The 23440-nt window shown below is 33.1% G+C and overlaps 1 protein-coding gene across 1 annotated transcript in view; it reads right to left on the reverse strand.

The window, feature by feature from the left end:
* Nucleotides 1-2378: 2378 nt before the first annotated feature.
* LOC128171157 (multiple epidermal growth factor-like domains protein 11) overlaps nt 2379-23440 on the reverse strand; it is a 28820-nt gene continuing 7758 nt past the window's right edge. Inside the window, exons 2-7 of the mRNA XM_052836888.1 lie at nt 16529-16735; nt 11413-11682; nt 4625-5011; nt 4268-4471; nt 3787-3889; nt 2379-3556 (exon numbers count right to left, since the gene is read on the reverse strand). Coding sequence (XP_052692848.1) covers nt 3367-3556; nt 3787-3889; nt 4268-4471; nt 4625-5011; nt 11413-11682; nt 16529-16735 — 1361 coding nt within the window. The 3' untranslated portion in view covers nt 2379-3366. The remainder of the gene's footprint in view (nt 3557-3786; nt 3890-4267; nt 4472-4624; nt 5012-11412; nt 11683-16528; nt 16736-23440) is intronic.

Below are 23440 nucleotides of genomic sequence, written 5' to 3' on the forward strand. Positions count from 1 at the left end.
CTACACTATGCATTTAATTTGCTAACCCAATGTGTGGGAGTAGAGAAAAAGAATTTTTTTTTAAATTTGGCCAATGTTAGCTTAATCGACCCTGCCATTGAAGTTACAGATATAGTATAGTATAACATTTCACAGTTTATACAGTATATCTGGCAATTTTCATGATAATCTAATTTTTTTAAATCGCAGAAAATGCTTAACGCAAATTGCTAGACATTTTTCAAATTTTCGCACATTTTGTGCTACGCCGAAATAAACCCGGTTATAGTGTATTTCTCTTGGAATGCTTGATGAAAAAATGATAACAATTAGTTTTATTTTAAAGACAAAGTTAGCATTGTAGATATGTTAGCGAAGGACGGACGACACAGGGCGACGGGTGACTTAAAAATGTTCATTGAGCGCCTTAAATATATCATTGATGGCGTGGATGATTTCATTTAATATAATTCTCTCGATCATTGCAGAAAATATAATTTCTAAACGTTTCCCTCCTCGTTATCTTATGGTTTCAGGGGAGTAGCGATAACAAGCATCAGGGGGGGGGGGGGGGGGGGGGGGGCTGCCTTCTCGCATCAAATAATTTTCGTTAATTTACATAGTAAAAAATTGAATTATCATGGAGTCGCCTCCCCCCCTCCCCCCCCCCCCCCCCCCCCCCCCCAGTTTTTGGGAGTATGTAAAGAATTGAAGAAAAATCGAAGTTATAAGTTATAGATCTACGCCCACCACCCCCCCCCCCCCCCCACCCACCCATGGATTAGGATTTTGAAGATTTTGGGAAACTTTCCCCCCCCCCCCCCCTTTTTTTATTTGCTCGTCAAGATTTTTTGGATGAGTCTACCCCCCCCCCCCCCTTTCAAAATCGATGCTACGTGCTTGAAAAGTCAATAATTATAAGTTATGTGGTTTATCTGGCTAATGTTCAAGAATAATTGTTTCAATATATCTGATGATAAGAAACTTGTCGGGACAAAATTAGAGAAGGAGAGGGAAATGTGTTTCACCTGAAAGGAAGAAATACCTAAATATATTTTTTAAAAAAAATCAATCGAAAATCAACAATTACATGCATGTATACCGCAGTAATTCTTACATTAACACGACACAATATCAATTCAATTTCTATTATGTTTCAGTTCACTTGTTGTTGGCTTTCAAAGTTGACTGTAGTGTGATGGTCCACAGAGTTTATATCCGTTTAGATAATCACAAGACTATTAAAAAATTCCAAGCTTATATTAGAAGTAACTTGTTCGCATTTTAACCGCGACTATCGTTCTTTTACTAAATAGGGTATATCTTATCGAATAATCATATTTCGAAGTGACTCAATTTTTTAAAATTCGCTGGTTCCTCTCATCCACGAATTAGCATCCTCTACAAATTCATATAAAAAGGTAAAAAGGTCATATTTCTGTTTGTAGGCATATGAGAACTCACGAAAATACGTCCCCACGAACCTGTAAAATTTAAGCAGTCCGCGAAAATTGGCTCCAACGAATTTAATGATTCCACAGTGGTTCATCATTATTTTACATTTATGTATTTGTTTCTAATATGAACATTTTTGGCAACCAGACGGGTACACATGTCAATATAGAATTATAAAGGAACAGCTCTTTTAAAATCATTTATTAAGGTAAGTGCTACCTTGTGTTATTCTTGTATTATTGCCGAGGTATTCTTATACAGTAGAACTTGTTTAGTAAGAAGAAAACGGTGCGGTTATAACAAATTCGGATATAACGAGTTTACGCATATAGCAAACTGATTTTGAGTCCCGTAGAGGTGAATAATAACGAAATTTAACACGTTTATAACAGATTTCTTTACAGTATAAAAAGTCTGCACTACCATTTAACATAATAGACTTGCTGAATTTATTTTCACATAAATTCTTCAATTCACAATCTGATTATTAAAAGTATCGCAATAATGAATTTTCATTATAAGCTTCAATGAGCAAAAAATGTAGTCTGGTGAGAAAAAAAAACCATGTATATAATGAATTTACTATAGTTATTATCAGGAATTCGGATATTACAAATTGCAGATATAACGAAGTAAATCCTTTGGTCTCTAGGACTTGGTCATAACCAAGTTTTACTGTACTGTAAAGGTTAATATACCTTTAGATTAGCGACAAATATAATATTTAGAAAATAATATCGAAAGAATATTTATATAAACATTTGATCTGTTAGACGATATAATACAAGTAACTTACACGGATGGGTACTGTACTTTATTATAAAGCATCTTACAACCGCAATATATTGTATCCCTTAAAAAGGCACATTAAGGAACACGATTCTTTTTTTGTCAACTTTTTTGTTATAATATTATGTAGTATGCTAACGTTTTTTATGCTAATTGTTAGACCATAAATAATTACCCAATTGTCTGCGGACTTTTGCGGGTTTTTTTTTCTCTCAGTATACTAAAATATACATATGACAGTATATGTTTATTGCAGATATACGAACGAGAACTGTGATATTCAAGATGGTCTGAACAGACTCTACTCATCATTTCAAAACTTATTCCATAATTTTTTTTCAAAATTCATGTTTAAACGATACGTATAATATGGATAACATCATAAAAAAGTTGGAGCAACATAGAATTGATTCTGCGAAGATAGAATGTCTACTGATTGTATGATTAATCTAAACGTTGAATAAATACAATGGGTAAAGTCATAAAAGTTTTATGATCATAACCCAGCATGGAGGCATTAGACAGGCATAAAAAGCCACCGTATCAAAACATGTTTTAACAAAAGATCATCCTGATAATCATAAGGTGTCCATTAGTTAAGTTTTACATGTATCATATAAAGTTGATGGTATAGATAAGGTCCACTAAGTTGACCTAATTCTTGGTGTCCCGCGTTGTCTTCCGCTGTATTATAGATCAGGGGAATGGAAGTGAAATTGATGTCCTTCTTTTTGTGTTGTATTACAACTTGCACCTTGCATAAGTTGTTATATCTATTAGTGTAAGCTTTTTTTGTCCATCGTTATTCGCCAGAACTTGTAAATGTCAATTATTTTTTTGTATTACTTTTATGAACTGAAAATTCAAACAGATATGAATTAACTGAAATATATATATATAAAAGCATGTATATCTTGCAAAATGTTATGTATTAACTTTCAATCATTTTCAGTGTGAATAAAACAAATAACTACCTTTGGTCTGAATCAACATATTCGTGTTATTGAAGTAATAAGGTTTACAATCGATATACTTGTATTATATATTGTAACAAGTTTTCAATGAAAATCAACAACAAAATCTATTGCTGTATTTTTACGTTAATTAGTCACAGTATCATTCTGATTGCTATTTGGATGTCCATCAATTAGTCGTCGGTCCTTTGAGCTGATCGTAGTGAGAAGGTCCACTGAGTTGACCCAATTCCTGGTATTTGTCATAGTCCACCGCTGTATCATATATCCCGGGGGTTGAAACAAAATCAGAATTACTTTTATTCTTCGTATTCTTTTGTAATTCATTTCGTCTCTTGAATACATTGTTTCTTAAAATCCTGTATGATAAACAATCAAGTTTTATAATTAATCGGGGAATGTCTGTATTGACAACATTATCTGAACGTGGACTTGATGTTTTAGATGCAGATATTAGAAATGATTACTTTTTATTGTACATTTTTATTGTTGAACATTGGATGTTCGGCGATTTAATTTTGGTTTGATATTTTATTGATAGATTTGATACCAGTACAAGATGTAAATCGTAGGAGATGTATATACATACCAGGTTATTGTGCATATGTTGACGACTAGACTGATGCAAAGAACTGCAATTACTACGTATAGACTGGAACTATTTTCTGTGCTAGGTACCTGTGACTGTTTAACTGTAAATATAATAAAAACCTAATCGTATGGTGAAAATTATATTAAAAATCACAGGACATGTTCTGGATGAAAACAAATTTGGTAGATTTGATATGATAGTCATTACAACAAAGTATGAAAAAAAATATTAGGACATTTTTTTTTCAATTTTACAATAATAAAAATAGAACATCGTTATTAATTTGGAGACAAAATATCTTTCAAAAATGGTCACGCTTAATGTGCCATTACAGCAAGTTAATTACCATGAAGGGCAACTACAACATGTCTTATCTTATGCGTCTATATACATTTTATTCTTGCAGCTATTGCAAACACAACTGTCTTTCATACATCTCTCTCTTTACAACGCCTTGTCACTTATTAAGTGAAGATACCATTTTGACAGTCTCCATTACATCGTCCTGTGAATCTGTCACAACCTGACGGACAACAAGTACATTGTCTGTCACACTTGTTTCCATAGAACCCCGTCTTACATCCCAAAGTACAGAAACCATTAGTGCCATTACATGTATCATTCACACAGTCAGAGTTGCAAACAAAAGAACAAGAAGGTCCATAATGATTTGAATCGCATCCTGTTAATTAGAAGAAAAAAAATATAATAAGTGGACAGATCAAATTTTAATTGTGAACCATCTTGTTGTCGTTTTTACTGAAATATCACAAAATGTGGCATACTTGTCTTTAGCTTTTGTGATTTTGGGTTTCTTTATTATTGTAAATCTTACCGTCACATAGACGCCCTGTCCAGTTTTGTTTACAACTAGCATTACAGGTTCCACTCTGTTGGTCACATGTCCCTCCTACACACCCAATACTACATGTGTTATTGCAGGTGTCTCCATATTGTCCTGCCATACATCCTTTAATACAGCTGCCATTACTTTTGTCACAGACACCTTCGGTACAATACATAGGGCAGATCAACGTACATGCATCTCCTAAATAACCATATTTACAACTGACACAGTATCCCATAGTTCTAGTACATGTTGGTTCTCCACAATTTGCAGGACATTGCGAATCACAAGCAGGTCCCCAGTATCCGTCTACACACCCACTGACGCAATATGCAGAGCCATTACATACATTTTCTTTGCAAGTGGTACCACATCCTAAAATATTTAATATTGCAAGCATAATCAATGGAAAAGTTTCGATAGTCGTCTTATTGTACTTAACATTCCGCTTTAGAAAAAAAATCAAACAAAAACACGCAAAAACACATGTATAGTTGTTCAGCATATAATTAACTTGTTGATATTTCCATGGCATTATAATTACACGTTCTCATAATAAGACGACGATTCATATTCACTTAACATCACATACAACATAGCTTTGATGTAAGGTAATTAAATTCTCTGTTTGCAGTATTTAATCAAAATTGAATATTATAAAGGATTGATTTTCTTCAAAAATATATTGGTCAGTCATTTAGTTTAATTCATGAAATGACTTTTGAAAATCGATGTATGTTGAAAAGAAACGGTGACATTAACTACCTTTACTATATGTTAGATAGTATACGCGTATATGTGTATGTGAATGCATGCGTGCACGTTTGCATGTGTGTGCACTGGATGAAATATCTGGTTTCAGCGCTGCGGAAACCCTTTGGAAACTCTGCGGAAACTTAAGGTTAATTTACGTTTCCGACAGGTTTCAGCACGGAAACTTCAAGTTTCATTAAGTTTCCGCAGTGCTGAAACTTAGGCTGTCCATGAATCCAAATGGTTTCCGCAACGGAAACTTACTGAAACTTGAAGTTTCTGCATAGTTTCAATCTCCATATACGTTTGGGATACATATTGTTTACAAATGGTTTCCGCAACAGATACTTACTGAAACTTGAAGTTTCTGCATAGTTTCAACCTCCATATACAATTGGGAAACATATTGTTTACAAAGGGTTTCCGCAACTGAAACTTACTGAAACTTTTTTATATATTTGCTTTCACAAAAGCTGAGCAAGGTTTCTACTTTATGTAAAAACAAAACAATTTCAAACAGTTCCAAATTTGTTTTGTTCAAAAATCTGAAATTGTTTCCAATAATAAATAAAATACAGCCAAGATACAATAATGGAGAAACATCCAAATGGCAATTTCCTTATTAGGGACTTTTATTTAAAAAATGATAAAATTGCACAAGAAAAAAACTCCCATAGAAATCTTTACATTTGTATTTTTTTTTTCATCTCGATTAAATTTAAAAATGCAACAAAGATCTTACTTTTTTTAAAATATGAATGCAATTTACAAAATAATTGCACATACATGAATAACCAAAGAAAACTTCACTGTTACACGAACATGATACACTTGTCTCAATTTGTTTTGAACTACAATGAATATGTTATATGTACACCGTAAAATATTTTTGAAAAGTCTAAAGTATCTATCTTTAAAAAAAAAATACACTACAAGATAGTAGTTGACTATTGAGGTATGACCCAGATTTGATTTGAATATGTATGTCATAAATTCCAAAATGAGGTCAAAGTGACCCACTTACAAGTTGGGATAAACCTTTTCTTTGTTAGTAATATAATCTAATGTTTTACAATAGAACAGGATTTGATATCATTTTTTTTGATAATCCATTAAGTCCAAAGTGAACTTTTCATTTTCACCCATGATGTACCAACTGATCAGATTTTAATATCATAAGCCTGTCAGTATTTAATAGATGACCCAGAGGGAGATATGAAAAGCTTGTTGGCCAATAAAAAGCTAACAATGGAGCAGTCTGTCAAATCATGTGCAAAAATATGATGTACAAATTTAATTAATTATGCTGATTGCAACACACTTCATTCCTGATGAATATTCTTCTTTACACACGGTTTACCTTCCTACATTTCACTACTTTACCTACATTAATATTTTTAAATCCAAGACATGAAGTAAAATATACATTGTTTATATATGACAAGTATTACTACATGTACATGTACTTGCTTTTTGTAGCATGAATGTATAAAATACAAAGTATCACACAGATCATTCACCTTACAATTCTCATCAATACCAGCATTTTACTTATGATGTAAAAGCTAATTTCAATTATATATTAGTTACATAACACAGATTAAAATAAAACCCACATGGAAACAACTTTCCATCCAAGTAATTTTGTTATATAAAAATTGTAATACATGGTGTATATGTTGTCTTTATATATTTTCATATACGACATAATTGAATATTGTTTGGTGTATTTTATCATTTCATATATGTTACCTGGAGTCTAATATTTTATGCAATATTTGCAAATATAACAAATTATTTAAGAAAATGAAAGTTAATATCTGCAAGGTCTAATCAATCATTTAATAAGTCTAAACCATGTGATTTTCTAAGATTCTAGCTTACAGACAGACATTGTAATATACTGGTATTTGATCATATAAAAAAAAGTACTTTTATAGTTTATAGGTTTTTTGAAATGAGAATACTTTACAGTTAAAAAGTCTTGTTCTGCACAGGTTTAGTCGGGTCGTAGAGATGTGTCCATTCGAATCAATAAGGAGTGTCCTAAATGGCTGTTGTTGATGTAACCCGAGTCGTAGTTTATGGAAATAGGCCTTTTTGGGGGACTTTCGAGCATTGTCCAGACCGGTGAAGCACTCATATGATCACATCATGGCTACAGGAGACTTAGTAGTTCTGGACAGTGGTAGCATTAAAATTCTTCTTCTTGCGGTGAACTTGTTCCTTTCACTGGGCTGTACTTTATGTCTGTTCTATTTATCATAAACATGAATAATAAAGTTTCATTTAGATTTTTAAACAATTAACATAAGTCATTCAGCCTAACATGTAATAAAAGCATTCTGAATAAAATTCTGAATACAGAAGCTACTATGCAGTTGCCAGTTGCTGTTTAAGCTATGTCATATAATGACTACAGAAATATCTGGTCTAAAATGTTTCATTTTATGTTTGAAGCTATGTTATTTTTATTTTGATTCAATTATTGTTTGTTGAACAATGGAAAAACTTATCAACAATAAGTGTGTTTCACCCCCCCCCCCCCATCAACCTCCTTTTCAAGAACTTAGACCTGGATTTCCCAAAAATTACTACAGTAAATTATAAACATCCAACACATGTACATAAGTTGATGGTGAAAATAATCAATTTCAAAGCAATACCTTGCGTTCACATCGTCCAGCTGGTCAAAACATTCACCCTAATCACCGAACAGAGGATGCACCTAATCACCGGAAACATTGACTTTGTATGCTGTCAATGCTGAAAAAGAAAAACGTGAAAGATTTCATTTTCCGGATTTAATTAATAAATTTTTTTCGTTACATTTAGAGTTTTTAAATTGTATAATGTGCGAAAGATTAATTGTTCGTCTTGTTTACCAACCAAGCATTCATGTATTAGGGACGTTTATATAATTATATATGTGTATACCCTGGATAATCTTGATTATCATGCATATAAAGTTGGTTAATGGTTAACTTGGTCAAAACGTATATTTAAAAGAGATACGGTAATAAAAATTAAAACGCCGAATCAAGTTTGAAAAAATGACGCCATCTTGATTTGATGGCGCGAGATCTCATTTACAAATGAGAGATAAATAAGAGCCTTGAAAATGTTATTGGGAGTATCTATATTGTGTATTAAGTTACCTTGACATGAGTTCTTCGTTCCTGTATTATTTCCTTGTTGTAGAGGCTATTAATGCTTCTCAATTCTCCATTTTACAACAGCACCTTCTTGTCCATTTTAACATTCGCTCGGAATCATAAAGTGCGCCAATACTGACCAATCAGAACCCGCTAAATCTTGGAAAAGTGCATCTTGGGATAGTTTAAAATGAATAATGTTTAATCAAAATTATCATTTTTACCGAATAGTATACTTTTTACATGTATATTTATTTAAAATAAGAACTGTCGGAGTCAGTATTTCCTGGTTAAATACGACAAAGTATTGGCGTGTGTTTGTTACAATTGTATTTGTAACACGTGATTAACAAAAAAAAATGGCCAACCGTTTGTTTACAAATGTCTAATGAAACTAAGCAAGTTTTAATCAGACATTTGTATATTTATTTACATGTACTGATGATTTTGCCAAACTAAATATGATAGAGCCATATATAGTTTACTGGGAACAGGGACGTATATACTAGTATATACGTCCCTGCTGGGAAGTTATTCTTGACTTGTCCAATTTTCACCGCGATTCTAAGCACGGTCATATTCTTATTCAAAATATAGAGGTGTGAAAATATTATGTTCATCAGAGAGCAGGTTCTGCATGAACACACAGAAATCACAAATATAATTAGATGCCGATCAATTAACAGCGTTCACCCGTACGGTGAATTTACAACTACGATGAATTGATGGCAATTATTTTACAGTTACACATGTGCACTGATTGGTCATGCGATGAACAGTACGTTAAGAATACTTATGAAATTAAAATACAAACGCGTTAAACAAGCCGGGAAGTAAGTCGTACACGTCGGATTGATATATAAACAAAATATAATTTTAATTATTTGGTATACTTTCTACATCAAATGTATACGAATGTATAATCAAATTTTAAAAATGGGATTAAAATCACGTGTACCACATGGCTAGTGCTGGATTTTAAACTGATTTTGTAATATAACGTATAACTTCAGTAAAATTATAAATAATGCTTATTATATCTTATAACAGAAACATGTGCATGTTTCATAAACATGTATCAAGATCTGTGTTAACAGTACAGAAAGTAAATACAAAGAAGTATAGAAATGCACGAACCACATAGGCGTCGAACCAGGGGGGGGGGGGGGGGGGGCTTAGTGCAAAGTTAGACTTAACCAATAGGCATATAGCCCCCCCCCCCCCCCACACTTTTTATCGCCGGAAATGTAATCGTTCCTAAATTTACCTTGAAAGATTAAGAAGTTGGAGTAATAGACATACTAGCCCCCCCCCCCCCCCCCCCCCCCCCCGACACGGATTAGGAATTTCATGATTTTGGGGAAAAAAAATTGGGTAGGGAAATTTATTTTAAGAAGAATATAGTATAGGTATACCCCCCCCCCCCCCCCAACGGATTAGGATTTTCTTGATTTTGGGAATTAGGGTTTTTTAGGGTTTTTCATCAATAATTCTGAGGATTAGTCTAGCCCCCCCCCCCCCCTTTCAATTTGCTTCCGACGCCAGTGAATCATGATACAGTCATACATGCAGTTAAGTCTGAAATGCATGTAAATAATTAAACAATTATTATATTAGACTCAAACTCCAAGTGGGTTTTACTTCTTATTATCAACTGTAGAATTTAAAACAAAAAAAAATTCCTGTGTACATGTGTTGGCGTGGTATTAAAAAAGAAATGAATTAGCTCTAAACTTCAGGTTGTACGAATATTTGGTACGATTTGTAAAAATTTACAACGACTTTACCTTAACTTGTATGCTTAATTAGTTACTGTACCTCAAGGTTCATTCAAATGATAACTAAATGATTTAAGAAGGAGTCTTACAAAATAGGTATATTAATTAATTTTACTAAATAATTATGATTTATTTATCAGTTTTACTAACTCAGGTACACACAAATTGAAAAAAAAAATTCCCGCCGGGCTCCAGTTATAAACTCACGCTTCGTACTGTGTATATGTTATGTAACAGTCTTTTGTTCACTCCTGACAGAAAAAACCCTGCAATCCACACAGATTATACAGGAAAATCACAGAGGAGGTCACCTGGACAAAGAATGTATACACATGTATACACGTGCCCGAGTATCTCAGATTAATGATTTCATCAGTCACGCTGAAACCTTACTATACATTTTAGTATGTACGGATTCATTATCATTAGACTAGAATTAAACTTAAACCTGTTGAAAATAAATGATATCACTATTAAACTCAAATCAATTTTAGTAATAGTTTCAGCAATGCGTAAACCATTTGGAATCTTAACTTAAAGTTTCAGCATACTGAAACCTAGCGGAAATGTTCTGAAACTGATTGATATTTCCATAATAATTTACACAACTATTCACATGATTCAAATGTAGTTTCCGCATTGCGGAAACCATCAGGAATCTTAACTTAAAGTTTCAGCATACTGAAACCTAGCGGAAATGTTCTGAAACTGATTGATATTTCCCTAATAATTTACACAACTATTCACACGATTCAAATTTAGTTTCCGCATTGCGGAAACCATCAGGAATCTTAGACTAAAGTTTCTGCTGACTGAAACCTAACGGATACTTGCTAAATCGATATAATGGTTTCCGCATTGCGGAAACTATACATGAAACTTCAACTTCAAGTTTCAGCAAGGTTTCCATATAGTTTCAGTTTTGCTGAAACTTGATTTTTCATCCAGTGGTGATATGATGAGATTTGATATGTGTGATATATGAAATGCAGAGCATTTTTGGATTTAAATATTAACGATACAGTTCTGCTTATCGTGATTTGTTTCAGATTATTTACAGGTGTTATTATTATTTTTTGCATTTGAATACCATATATTTCTATTTCACAGATTTCAAGGATTGCCCCATGTACACCATATTTATCATCTTCAGGTGCGTCGTACGCTGTCTCCACAATGACGTATCTAGCTGTGTGATTACATGGTATGTCTATTATGTTTGGAGGTAATGCTGGGGCAGTCGTATTGTCAGTGTAACAGCGAGTCCTCTGTAACGTTGTTGTCTGCATTGCTGATGAGTTTGATACGTCTAGGTAAAATTGTCTGAACCGATATTGCTTCCAAGATGACAATTCATCACCTATTTAAAAAATATAAAGAATATTTGAATGATACAGCTAAAACCAACTTATTTTCTCTCCTTAACAATGCAAGGAAAAAATCTAATTACAGCTGATTAGTGAAATCGTGCAAATTTCACTAATGTGTGAGTTAAGATACGGAGATACATGTAGTACAATTATATTTGCCAAGTCATAGATATTGTATTGGAGTTTATTTGACGTCAAGATGACACAGAAAATATATGTCAGTTGGTAAAAATTTACGAAGAAGACCACTTCCACCTTAAAAAAACTGCTTAAACAAAAAATGTATACTCAACAAAAATTCTAAGTGTTCACATTTTATAAAACATTTACTATACAGTATGAAATAAGCACATTCATTTGTCTTGTAGTCAGGGTGATTTATTTTCACCTAGTTTTAAAATTGTTAAGAACAATTTATTGACCTTGACCTCAGATTGCGATCCGAGACCTTGCCCTTTGTCAAGCGTCATAAACACTTCCGGTTTTGTTGAATTTCGTTCAGAGCTTTCAAATTGTTATAATTCTTTATGTTAAAACATTGATTGATCCGCCTCTCTCTACACAAAATATGCGTCAAAATTTACAGTATGACGTCAATTCGACAAGTGCACCGCGATTAGTTAGTTGTTTAAATTTATGATCATTGTTAATTGGACTTGTTTGACTACAAAGTTGCTCGCATAATAATTTTTAATGTAGTTTATTGTGTTCGTACCCATAACTATTGGGAATTACTTTTATTTGGAGAATTTTCGACGACTTGTTGTTTTGTATGATGTCTTAGTTGACATCTCCCGTACTTTCTGGTCGGTGCGACCACAAAGTCATTCAAAAAGTGCCATTCATGTTATGCATGCACAGAAAAATACTGGATAAAATAAGACGATAAGGATTGAAATCAATAACCCGTGACAAAATGTTAAAACATTTAAAATATAATATATACTGTTTCGTAATTTTTTTTGTGATCGGCTTCGGCCGACCACAGTTGTGTCCATATGAGGCATTCGGCAAATTTAACTATTTGCGCACGCATTGCGCCTTGCAGTATTTTAATGTCTATGCAATGACAACCTTATTCAAATCTTTAATTAGACGTAGATTACTAAAACGGTAATCTTATCCGTTTACCCCGAAAATAAAACATATAGTTACATACATAGTGATTCAAACCACTTTTTTTCACATATGCGTAAGAATATTAGTCGGAAGTATAATTTGCCTACTAAAAGTAAAGCTCATTCATGCCTTGCCATTTTGGAAATCAATAAAAACAGTGCTATATTTAATTTACTGCATGTAGCGTATATAATATAAACAGAGCTGACCAATGCTGTTTAATGCCGATCATTCCTTGAAAAGGAATACTTGTTATAATAATGCATGTATCTCTTATCTGAAAAGGTGACTATTTAAAGGCACCTAATCATTATTTCATATATTCAAACATGGAAAGTCAGAACTTCAAAATGACAATATCATCAATTTAAAACAACTTTGTGACATCTAACATTCGAGTAAGTGATATATATATATATATATATATATATATATATATATATATATATATATATATATATATATATATATATATTATATATATATATATATATATATATATATATATATATGTAAAATCGCCCATTCGTTTGCAATTTGTACTGCAGTGGTGGTGTATTTGTAGTCAAGTGCACAATTGTGAATCTTTTGTTTTTTGTCGATATTTCCTTTGGCTCATTGTGACGGATTGACATGTATATGTTGTCAAAGTAACTTATACACGCGGTCACTTTTAAAGCAATATTCCATATGAAAAGCGATAAAAAAATTTAATCCTTTACATTTGAAATAACATATTAGTTACACACGTGGTATTCCGGAATCTACGTTTGTCTATAGTTATCTTAAGACGGATTCTATGATTTAGAAAGTAAATCATTGTTCCGGCTACATTGTTCATGATCGGGTTATTCAAAGTGATTTTCAGTGAGAGGTTGTCGATACTCTCCTAGGAAATACTGAAATACTATAGTCAAACCAGTAAGTAAATACTCTAGATATGTAATTCGATGTGCTAGTTCATAACATTGAGGGGGTTGATATATGTAATTGTTACTTTCTTTACATGTATCAATTATGTATATAGACAAACTGTCTACAAGTAAGGCTGAAAACGTTTGACATATCATAGGGTTGTGATCTAATTGTAAGGTTTTACCCCTGCGAGATGATCATGAACAATTCATGATTTTCTCTTGAATGATTCATGAATTATATTCATTTAACGTCATGAAATTTTGTTCATGAGAAAATGTTGATGAATATTCATGAACATACTTTTTCATGAATAATTCATGAACAGTTATATTCATGGAGCTTCATCATTTGATGAATGTCCAATAATAAGTTCATCGGATCTTCATGAACTGTTCATGAATAAGTTTAATGAATCTTCATGAACTGTTCATGAATATCATTATGAATTTTATTCGTGAATAATTCATAAATAAAATTCATGAACTATTCATGAAAATTCTTACCTTCTACATTTTGTATATTAAAAGGTAAAATCTCCTACAAAATCAAATATAAAATACTTTATTATAATAAATTGAAGAATAATGAGACAATATCTTTAGTAACACATAATTCTTATGTACTGGCTATCACTTTAAATAATCAGCAAGTTTAATAAAGTTGTTTTAAAAAACAACAGGTAATGATATCATTACTAACTCATTAGCTTGAAAGAAATGTTACAATATTAGAATTGACATACCAATATGCAATGATTTGAAATATAAGCGACAACTTATTACTAGTTGATAACTATCAATATGTTCTTTATGAAATCTTCCTTTGTTGCATCTTCCTTACCTTTGCTCATGTTGAATTCACTTGTATTACATATAGTGCAATGTGCATTTACTGCATGGTAGGTAAAATGCTCCATTCTTTAAATGATTATTTTCTACAAACCCAGAGTGTCTTGGTGAGAATACTTCTTGGTGGCAATTCTTCAGGCTTCACATATAGCCCCTTCGGTGGCAGAAGAGTTGTACCTCTGTACTGTACAAAAATAATATAACAAATAGCAGTATAATTATGACATGTCGTTTAAAACATTTGGAACATCAACTAATCATTCAATCATCTAATTAGATTTATATTTCAAATATTTTTATCAAATGATAATGCTGAAATTGCACTAGAGTTTAAGAATGAGAGTGCTTACCCTAGAAAAAGTGATATCGCAGAAAAACAAAACAAGATGAAACAAGAATACAAGAAGAAAAATTCAGGAGAAAACATAAATAGGCATAATATGCCTGCTGTTCAATCCATTTTAATGTATCTATATACTTGAATAAAATACTTCTTAAATTAATTACGATGAAACTATAACTGTTTTCAAATAAGTAAATGATACTGGTCATTCTATTAGAAATTTTCAATTACTTGCAATAGCATTTATTCATTACTTACTGAAATTTATGTTCAATGATCACTATCTTTAGGGCTGTCAAATATTCTGGTTTCACTGCATAATTCTGTGAGTAAAAAGAATTTGTATTAACTCAGATGACATCAGCATATAACTTTACCTTGTAATTGCACCGATTAAGGTATATCAGATGAGTAATTTATTATCAATTTTGTAGTTAAAACTTATAAGTGAGTCAAAAAAGAATTTCAATACAAATTAAAAACCGCCATCTTAAAATGTTTGAAAAAATGAACAAAACTTAATCTTACGTGTTGACTCCCTTATTACATACAAGTTATTTCAATATACATGTATACATACTATATTACCTTTAATACCATTGCTTTGAACTACACCTGCTGCATTATCTTCTTGCATGTTCCATGCTTAATTAATCCATCGCTCATGATGAAGATCCGTGTGCTTTCATTCAAAATGCGTACTCACTGGGCGGAAGTGACGTAAGAGAATCAAAACAACTCGTTGACTGTGTATTCTGAGACTCTTTCATTTGGTGAAATAATTTTTTTTAACCTTTTTTTTGGTTTATAATAATCAAAAAATATCTTTAAATGAAACTAATTATAAAATGCTTAAGTTTCATTATTATATTTTCAGAGATTGAAGAAACGTACGATTTAACATCGTTCGGTTTACACAAGTTGTGTCTGTTAAAAATTTCAACCCCCTCCGTTTTTGAACCCTCAAGGTTTTGGTAATACCTAGAACTATTGAATACCAGGTATTTCCTGTATTCTTGTATATTCATAATTTGTTCATGAATTACATTTTAAAAATGTATTCATGAATAAAATTCATGAAACACCTTTATGAACCAGTTATGAACCAGTCATGAATACATCATGAAACTTCATGAACGGTTCATTAAAGTTCTTAACATCATGATTTTCATCTCGCAGGGGTAACTCTAGCTTTATTAGTATTGACTGTATGTATACATAATGGTAATACATCATCCAGTTAGTAATTCATGTTTATGCTTTTATACTTTATCTACATAATATGATGTCACTCTATGGAATGGTCATACGATCCTAACTTGTTCTAGGTTTACATCTACTTGGTTTTTGACTGATGTTTTGAAATACATCGGAGACCCTTCTTAAAAAATTAAATTTATTGCATACATATTCACAAGGTAAAAACACATATTCACGAGGTGAAAAAAAAGAAATGCGTTTACAATGTACTTAAGTTTGTGAAAGTCTAGCAGCTGAAAACATTTGTTTGCACATTCAATAAAAGTTTATGTTTTTAAAATCAATTAACAGAATTTGAATCGGTTAACAATGTGTTGTTAATCGATTCAACTGACATAAAGGGGATACCATCTTTTCTGTAATAAATTTTTATATTCCATATGTTGTAGAGTTGTCCCAGGTCAACCTGGAACCATGCTAATGGTTTGTGTAGAGTAGTATGGGCACAATATGCATCATTAGTGGCGGTAATCCCATCATTTGCTCTTGTTGCATAATAGTCTGAGTAGGTCGAACTTTGAGATACTTTTGTTGTATGTTTTCTGCTGAGGTTTTCTGCAATAAATGCAATGTAAAAAGAACAAAAATTATAATTACAAACATTACTCATTAATGAAAATATGAGGTTAAAATTAGCCCAAAGACTATATATAGATGCAAATTCAACAGCTTAAATGAGAATATGCAAGTTATGTAATATTTAAAATGAAAAGGTCTGACCGTGCTCTCTAGAAACATCGCTTATGAACTAATTAATCTTCTTTGACCTTCATAATATAATGCTTGTAAAGGACTTTAACAATATAAAGATTGAGAAAATGAAACCAAATTATCTGAAACCTTACGGTATTAGTTCTTTGATACAAGATGAGTGATTTGTTCATAATAATTCGGGAGGTATTACCAGATTACAATTATTAAACAAGAAAACAGATAAAACTTTTTGATTTAATAAATGAAATTCGGCTAACCCAAATTTATCATATTGTTCATATAGACTGCGTCGTTCGCAGATTGATTTTCTTAAGTTAGAAAAAGCATATTCGAGGCATATTGATGTAATGCAAAATTTAATACAAACTGTGTCTATTTTCACTCAGATTGTGCACATTCTACTTACAAAAAGTCAAAAGGAGATAAATATGTTGCCATTCAGGATATCGAATACAGTAAAACCATTATTTGGACAGATTGAAATCAATCAATTCAATATTGTGTATATATATATATATATATATATATATATATATATATATATATATATATATATATATATATACACACACACAATTTATTATCCTTTCAAAATATCCATTTTGTGAATATAATTTATTCATTCAAATATCGTAGACTGTATATCAAGCCGTATTAAAGTAAATTAATTGTTCTTTTAAAGTTAATACATCACAATAAACCTTTGAAATTAATCTATACTCATAAATTAAGACCGTTCGCCAATAAACTTAAAATGTCAGCACCAAAGTAACTGCTTACACTTTTTGTATTTCAACATGTGTGATATGATGATTGTCATATACAATGGAATTTAACTTGATAAGCAGTTATCCTAAAATTAAATCACAATCCACTTTCATTGTCGGTATAACACCGAAATAGGAAAATGAGAGTATGGTGGTGTATATGCTTTGGCACATCAAAGTCAATTGGAGTTTGCAACAAAATATCTCCTCGTAATGTAATGATATTGAATGAATACGTAGAGACTAAGTATATTTACTGGGAATTTAGAGTACACATATACATGTAAATCAAAATTTGGCAAACGTTTAATAATTATAACAGCAATTTGTTTCTTCAATGCGCAATTTTAGTGTTGATGTATAAAACGCTTGCAACGCACGACCTCTGAGGCATGTTCAACAGAGGAAGCGCTTGCTAAAATTTGTGTTGTGATAATGGGAATTTTGATTAGCACTCGCTCTGTTGAACCTACTCAAATAGGAGAATAGGATATAACTTTCTAGAACAGGATAACCAAGAACGCGGGTTGACTAATTAACGTAATGGCAAAAGGTGTGGGACGAATTCATTATGCATCGCCGCCAAATACCTTGGATCGAACATCTGTATTTAATACAAAAAGGTTAATAAAACAAGAAGTGTTTGTGAAACACTTATGCCCCCCTTCCTTGGAAACATCCACAAAGAAAACAAGCATTCTGAGAGTATTGCATAAGCAATACACGTCCCTTACCGGTTTGTATTATTGTATGCAAGCTTTGAAGCATACATTTATTTTAAAAACTATTATAAAGAAAATGTTATGCTTTAATCCGAGATAAAAGAACAGAGGAAATTCAAACTACATACTTGATATAGAAATGAAATAAAAAATGGGTGAAATAATACTCTTTATTTTATCTCTTATAATTTCGCCAAGTCCATTAAGTATTTGCTGGTAGATATTTATGAAAACAATGCACTGTTATGCATAATATCATTTTTACTGTCTTCTGTACCCCGAATCAACAGACCAACCCGGTAACGAACCCGATTGTTATAATACAAAACAAGAGGCCCATGGGCCACATCGCTCACCTGAGGAACAATGGGTATGATAAAATCAGCTTAATGAAGTCATAATACAAACAATCTGGACAATGTACAATAATACATGTAGATCCTGTAAAAATAAAATCCATTTTCCCCCCTGGATATTCTTATGTTTATAATCATTAGTCCCTTTTCTAACAGGATGATTTTATAGTCATATCACATGTTGAGTATTGCAGTCCTCAAAAAGATCCTTTACAATTGTTTATATATGGGATATTAAGCTACATCAAACTCTGAACCTTCTTGTGAGGCCGAAGAATTGTCCTGGAGCCAAAGTCTTAACAATTATAAAGAATCATCTGGTTGATTAGTTTCTGTGAAGAAGATTTTAAAAGATTTACTCTATATATTCCTTTGTAAAACTTTAACACCCCCCCCCCCAATGTGGCCTCACCCTACCCCAAGGGATCATGTTTTCACAACTTTGAATCTACACTACCTGAGGATACTTCAACACAAGTTTAAGCTTTCCTGGCTGTTTAGTTTCTGAGAAGAAGATTTTTAAAGATTTACTCTATATATTCCTATGTACAACTTCGACCCCCCATTGTACCTCACCCTACCCCCAGGGATCATGAATTTCACAACTTTGAATCTACACTGCCTGAGGATGCTTCCACACGAGTTTCAGCTTTCCTGGCTGATTAGTTTCTGAGAAGATGATTTTCAAAGATTTACTCTATATATTCCTATGTAAAACTTTGACCCCCCATTGTGGCCCCACCCTACGCTAAATAGTCCATATGCTTCCTTAACACCCCCGCGAAGTTTCAGCTTTCCTGGCTGATTAGTTTTTGAGAAGAGGATTTTTAAAGATTTACTCTATATATTCCTTTGTAAAACTTCGACCACCCTATTGTGGCCCCACCCTACCCCTGGGGGTCATGATTTTCACAACTTTGAATCTACACTACCTGAGGATGCTTCCACACAAGTTTCAGCTTTCCTGGCTAATTAGTTTCTGAGAAGAAGATTTTCAAAGATTTACTCTATATTTCTATGTAAAACTTTAACACCCCCCCCCCCCAATGTGGCCTCACCCTACCCCCAGGGATCATGATTTTCACAACTTTGAATCTACACTGCCTGAGGATGCTTCCACACAACGCGGGGGTGTTAAGGAAGCATATGGAATCTGAGTTACATGTAATTCTGTGAAATCACAAATCTTAATTATTATGTACATACTCAAATATCTAAGCAACTAAACGTAGATCAAAAACAAATAAAAAATACTGAAGACAATTTTTTTTCCAGAAATTAATTTGTATTACTAAGATTTACACATTGATGACGTCATGACTAAAAGTTGAATGTCGTGTGAATTTGATCGGAAAGCATTGTGAACATATTCAAAATATAACTAATCTAAGAACTCAAATAAAGTATTGTGGTGTGATTTATTGAGAATTGAACATTAGAAAACTGGGGGAGACGTTAATTTTATCAATCATTCGCTAAAAGGTATGTAAATTCACTTTTATTTCTCGGCCAGGCTTTCCTCTGTCGTTGTTTATGATATAAAAATCCGACTAGAACAACACTACCCCGTATATATTGAACTTGAAATTTTATACGTATCGTTAGTTTGATCAATGCTTAAATTGAAAAGTGCTACTAGAATCCCATGTTGTGTGTTGTTTTGATGCAATTTGCCGTTTTCCGTGCAAACTATATAAAAGTTGGGAAGGTTTAACGAAAACCGGATGAATAACTTTTTAATAAGGAAAAACATAGGATTCTAGCAGCGGTTTTGATTAAACTGAGATGTTTTGCTTTCACTTGGTATGTTTATTTTATTTTTGAAACCGCGGGGTAGTGTTGTTCTATCTCATTTTATGTTAAGGAATATACGTAAGCTATTTATAGTTGTCACGTGATAATGCACCAATGTGGCAGTTATGTACTACCCAATTTTATTGAACTGACATCTATTTTAAAGGATAATACTAAGTCTTTGATCTTATTCAAAATAATTAATTTCACGATTTTGAATATAACAGTCAAAATAAGACGCTAAATAGTCCATATGCTTCCTTAACACCCCCGCGAAGTTTCAGCTTTCCTGGCTGATTAGTTTCTGAGAAGTACTCTATATATTCCTATGTAAAACTTCGACCCTCCATTGTGCCCCACCCTACCCCCAGGGGTCATGATTTTCACAACTTTGAATCTGCACTACCTGAGGATGCTTCCACATAAGTTTCAGCTTTCCTGGCTGATTAGTTTTTGAGAAGAGGATTTTCAAAGATTTACTCTATATATTCCTTTGTAAATCTTTAACACCCCCCCCCCCCCAATGTGGCCTCACCCTACCCCTGGGGGTCATGATTTTCACAACTTTGTATCTACACTACCTGAGGATGCTTCCACACAAGTTTCAGCTTCCTGGCTGTTTAGTTTCTGAGAAGAAGATTTTTAAAGATTTACTCTAAATATTCCTATGTAAAACTTCGACCCCCCCAATGTGGCCTCACCCTACCCCCAGGGATCATGAATTTCACAACTTTGAATCTACACTGCCTGGGGTTGCTTCCACACGAATTTCAGCTTTCCTGGCTGATTAGTTTCTGAAAAGAAGATTTTCAAAGCTTTACTCTATATATTCCTATGTAAAACTTCGACCCCCCATTGTGGCCCCACCCTTCCCCTGGGGGTCATGATTTTCACAACTTTGAATCTACACTACCTCAGGATGCTTCCACACAAGTTTCAGCTTTCCTGGCTGATTAGTTTCTGAGAAGAAGATTTTTAAAGATTTACTATATATATTTCTATGTAAAAATTCGACCCCCCATTGTGGCCCCACCCTACCCCTGGGGGTCATGATTTTCACAACTTTGAATCTACACTAACTGTGGATGCTTCCACACGAGTTTCAGCTTTCCTGGCTTTCTGGTTTCTGAGAAGAAGATTTTTAAAGATTTACTCTTTATATTCCTATGTAAAACTTCGACCCCCCATTGTGGCCCCACCCTACCCCCGGGGGTCATGAATTTCACAACTTTGAATCTACACTACCTGAGGATGCTTCCACACAAGATTCAGCTTTCCTGGCTCTCTGGTTCTTGACAAGAAGATTTTTGAAAATTTCTCGAAATTTTTCATTAATTTCTAATTATCTCCCCTTGAAAACGAGTGTGGCCCTTAATTTTCACAACTTTGAATCCCCTTTGCCTAAGAATGATTTGTGCCAGGTTTAGTTTAAATTGGCCCAGTAGTTCTTGAGAAGATGTTGAAAATGTGAAAAGTTTACGGACAGACAGACGGACGGACGGACAGACAGACAGACGGACGACAGACAAAATGTGATCAGAATAACTCACTTGAGCTTTCAGCTCAGGTGAGCTAAAAAACCTGTCTATTAAATTAATTTACAACACAATGCTTGACACTATTTTACAGAACTTACTTGTTTGTTAGAAACAATAAAAGGAATGATACAAATAATGCATGATGTTATTACTGACTACATATTTTCCTCGTATATACAATACACACCGAACTCGGTAACGAACCCAAACATTAAAACAAGAGGCCCAGGGACCACATCGCTCACCTGAGCATCAATTGCCTTAATTCTGATCAAATAAGCATCACAGTATCAAAATATCCTGACAACTGAGTACAGTAGATCTTACATAAAAGATTGAAAATCTGCCAATTTTATCCACCTCTTATATTTTGGTAAATACCAAGCCCCTTTTGTTGTTGTAACTGTAAGAAGATTTTTCTCTATTCCTATATACCCCCCCCCTCCCATTTCGTGGCCCCACTTTTCTTTAGGGATTCATGGTTTCATCAAACATAAATCTGCATAACCTGTGCTTTCACACTAGTAACTGAGTTTTGGACCGAAAACTTTCCCAGAAGATTTTTAAAGATTTTCTCTATATATTCCTATGTAAACATTGATCCCCCTCTTGTGGCCCCACCCCCTCCCCGGGGACCATGATTTGAACAAACTTGAATCTACACTTTCTGAGGATGCTTCCACTCAAATTTGAGCTTTCCTGGCCTAATAGTTTTTGAGAAGAAGATTTCTAAAAAAATTCTCTATATATTCCTTTGTAAAAAATTGATCCCCCCATTGTGGCCCCACCCTACACCCGGGGACTATGATCTGAACAAACCTGAATCTACACTACCTGAGGATGCTTCCATTTTAATTTGAGCTTTTCTGGCCTAATAGTTTTTGAGAAGAAGATTTTTAAAGATTTTCTCTATATATTCCGTTGTAAAACTTGATCTCCCAATTGTGGCCCCACCCCACCCCCGGGGATCATGATTTATACAAACTTGAATCTACACTACCTAAGGATGCTCCCATTTTGATTTCAGCTTTTCTTGCCGAATAGTTTTTGAGAAGATTTTCTCTATATATTCCTATGTAAAACTTGATCCCCTTCTTGTGGCCACTCCCTACCCCCGGGGACCATGATTTGAACAAACTTGAATCTACACTACCTGAGGATGCTCTCATTTTAATTTATGCTTTTCTGGCCTGATAGTTTTTGAGAAGAAGATTTTTAAAGATTTTCTCTATATATTCCTATGTAAAACTTGATCCGCCTTTTGTGGCCCCTCCCTACCCCCGGGGACCATGATTTGAAAAAACTTGAATCTACTCTATCTGAGGAAGCTTCCAATCAAATTTGAGCTTTCCTGGCCTAATAGTTTTTG

The sequence above is a fragment of the Crassostrea angulata genome, chromosome 2 (assembly GCF_025612915.1).
Source record: "Crassostrea angulata isolate pt1a10 chromosome 2, ASM2561291v2, whole genome shotgun sequence".
Taxonomy (NCBI): domain Eukaryota; kingdom Metazoa; phylum Mollusca; class Bivalvia; order Ostreida; family Ostreidae; genus Magallana; species Magallana angulata.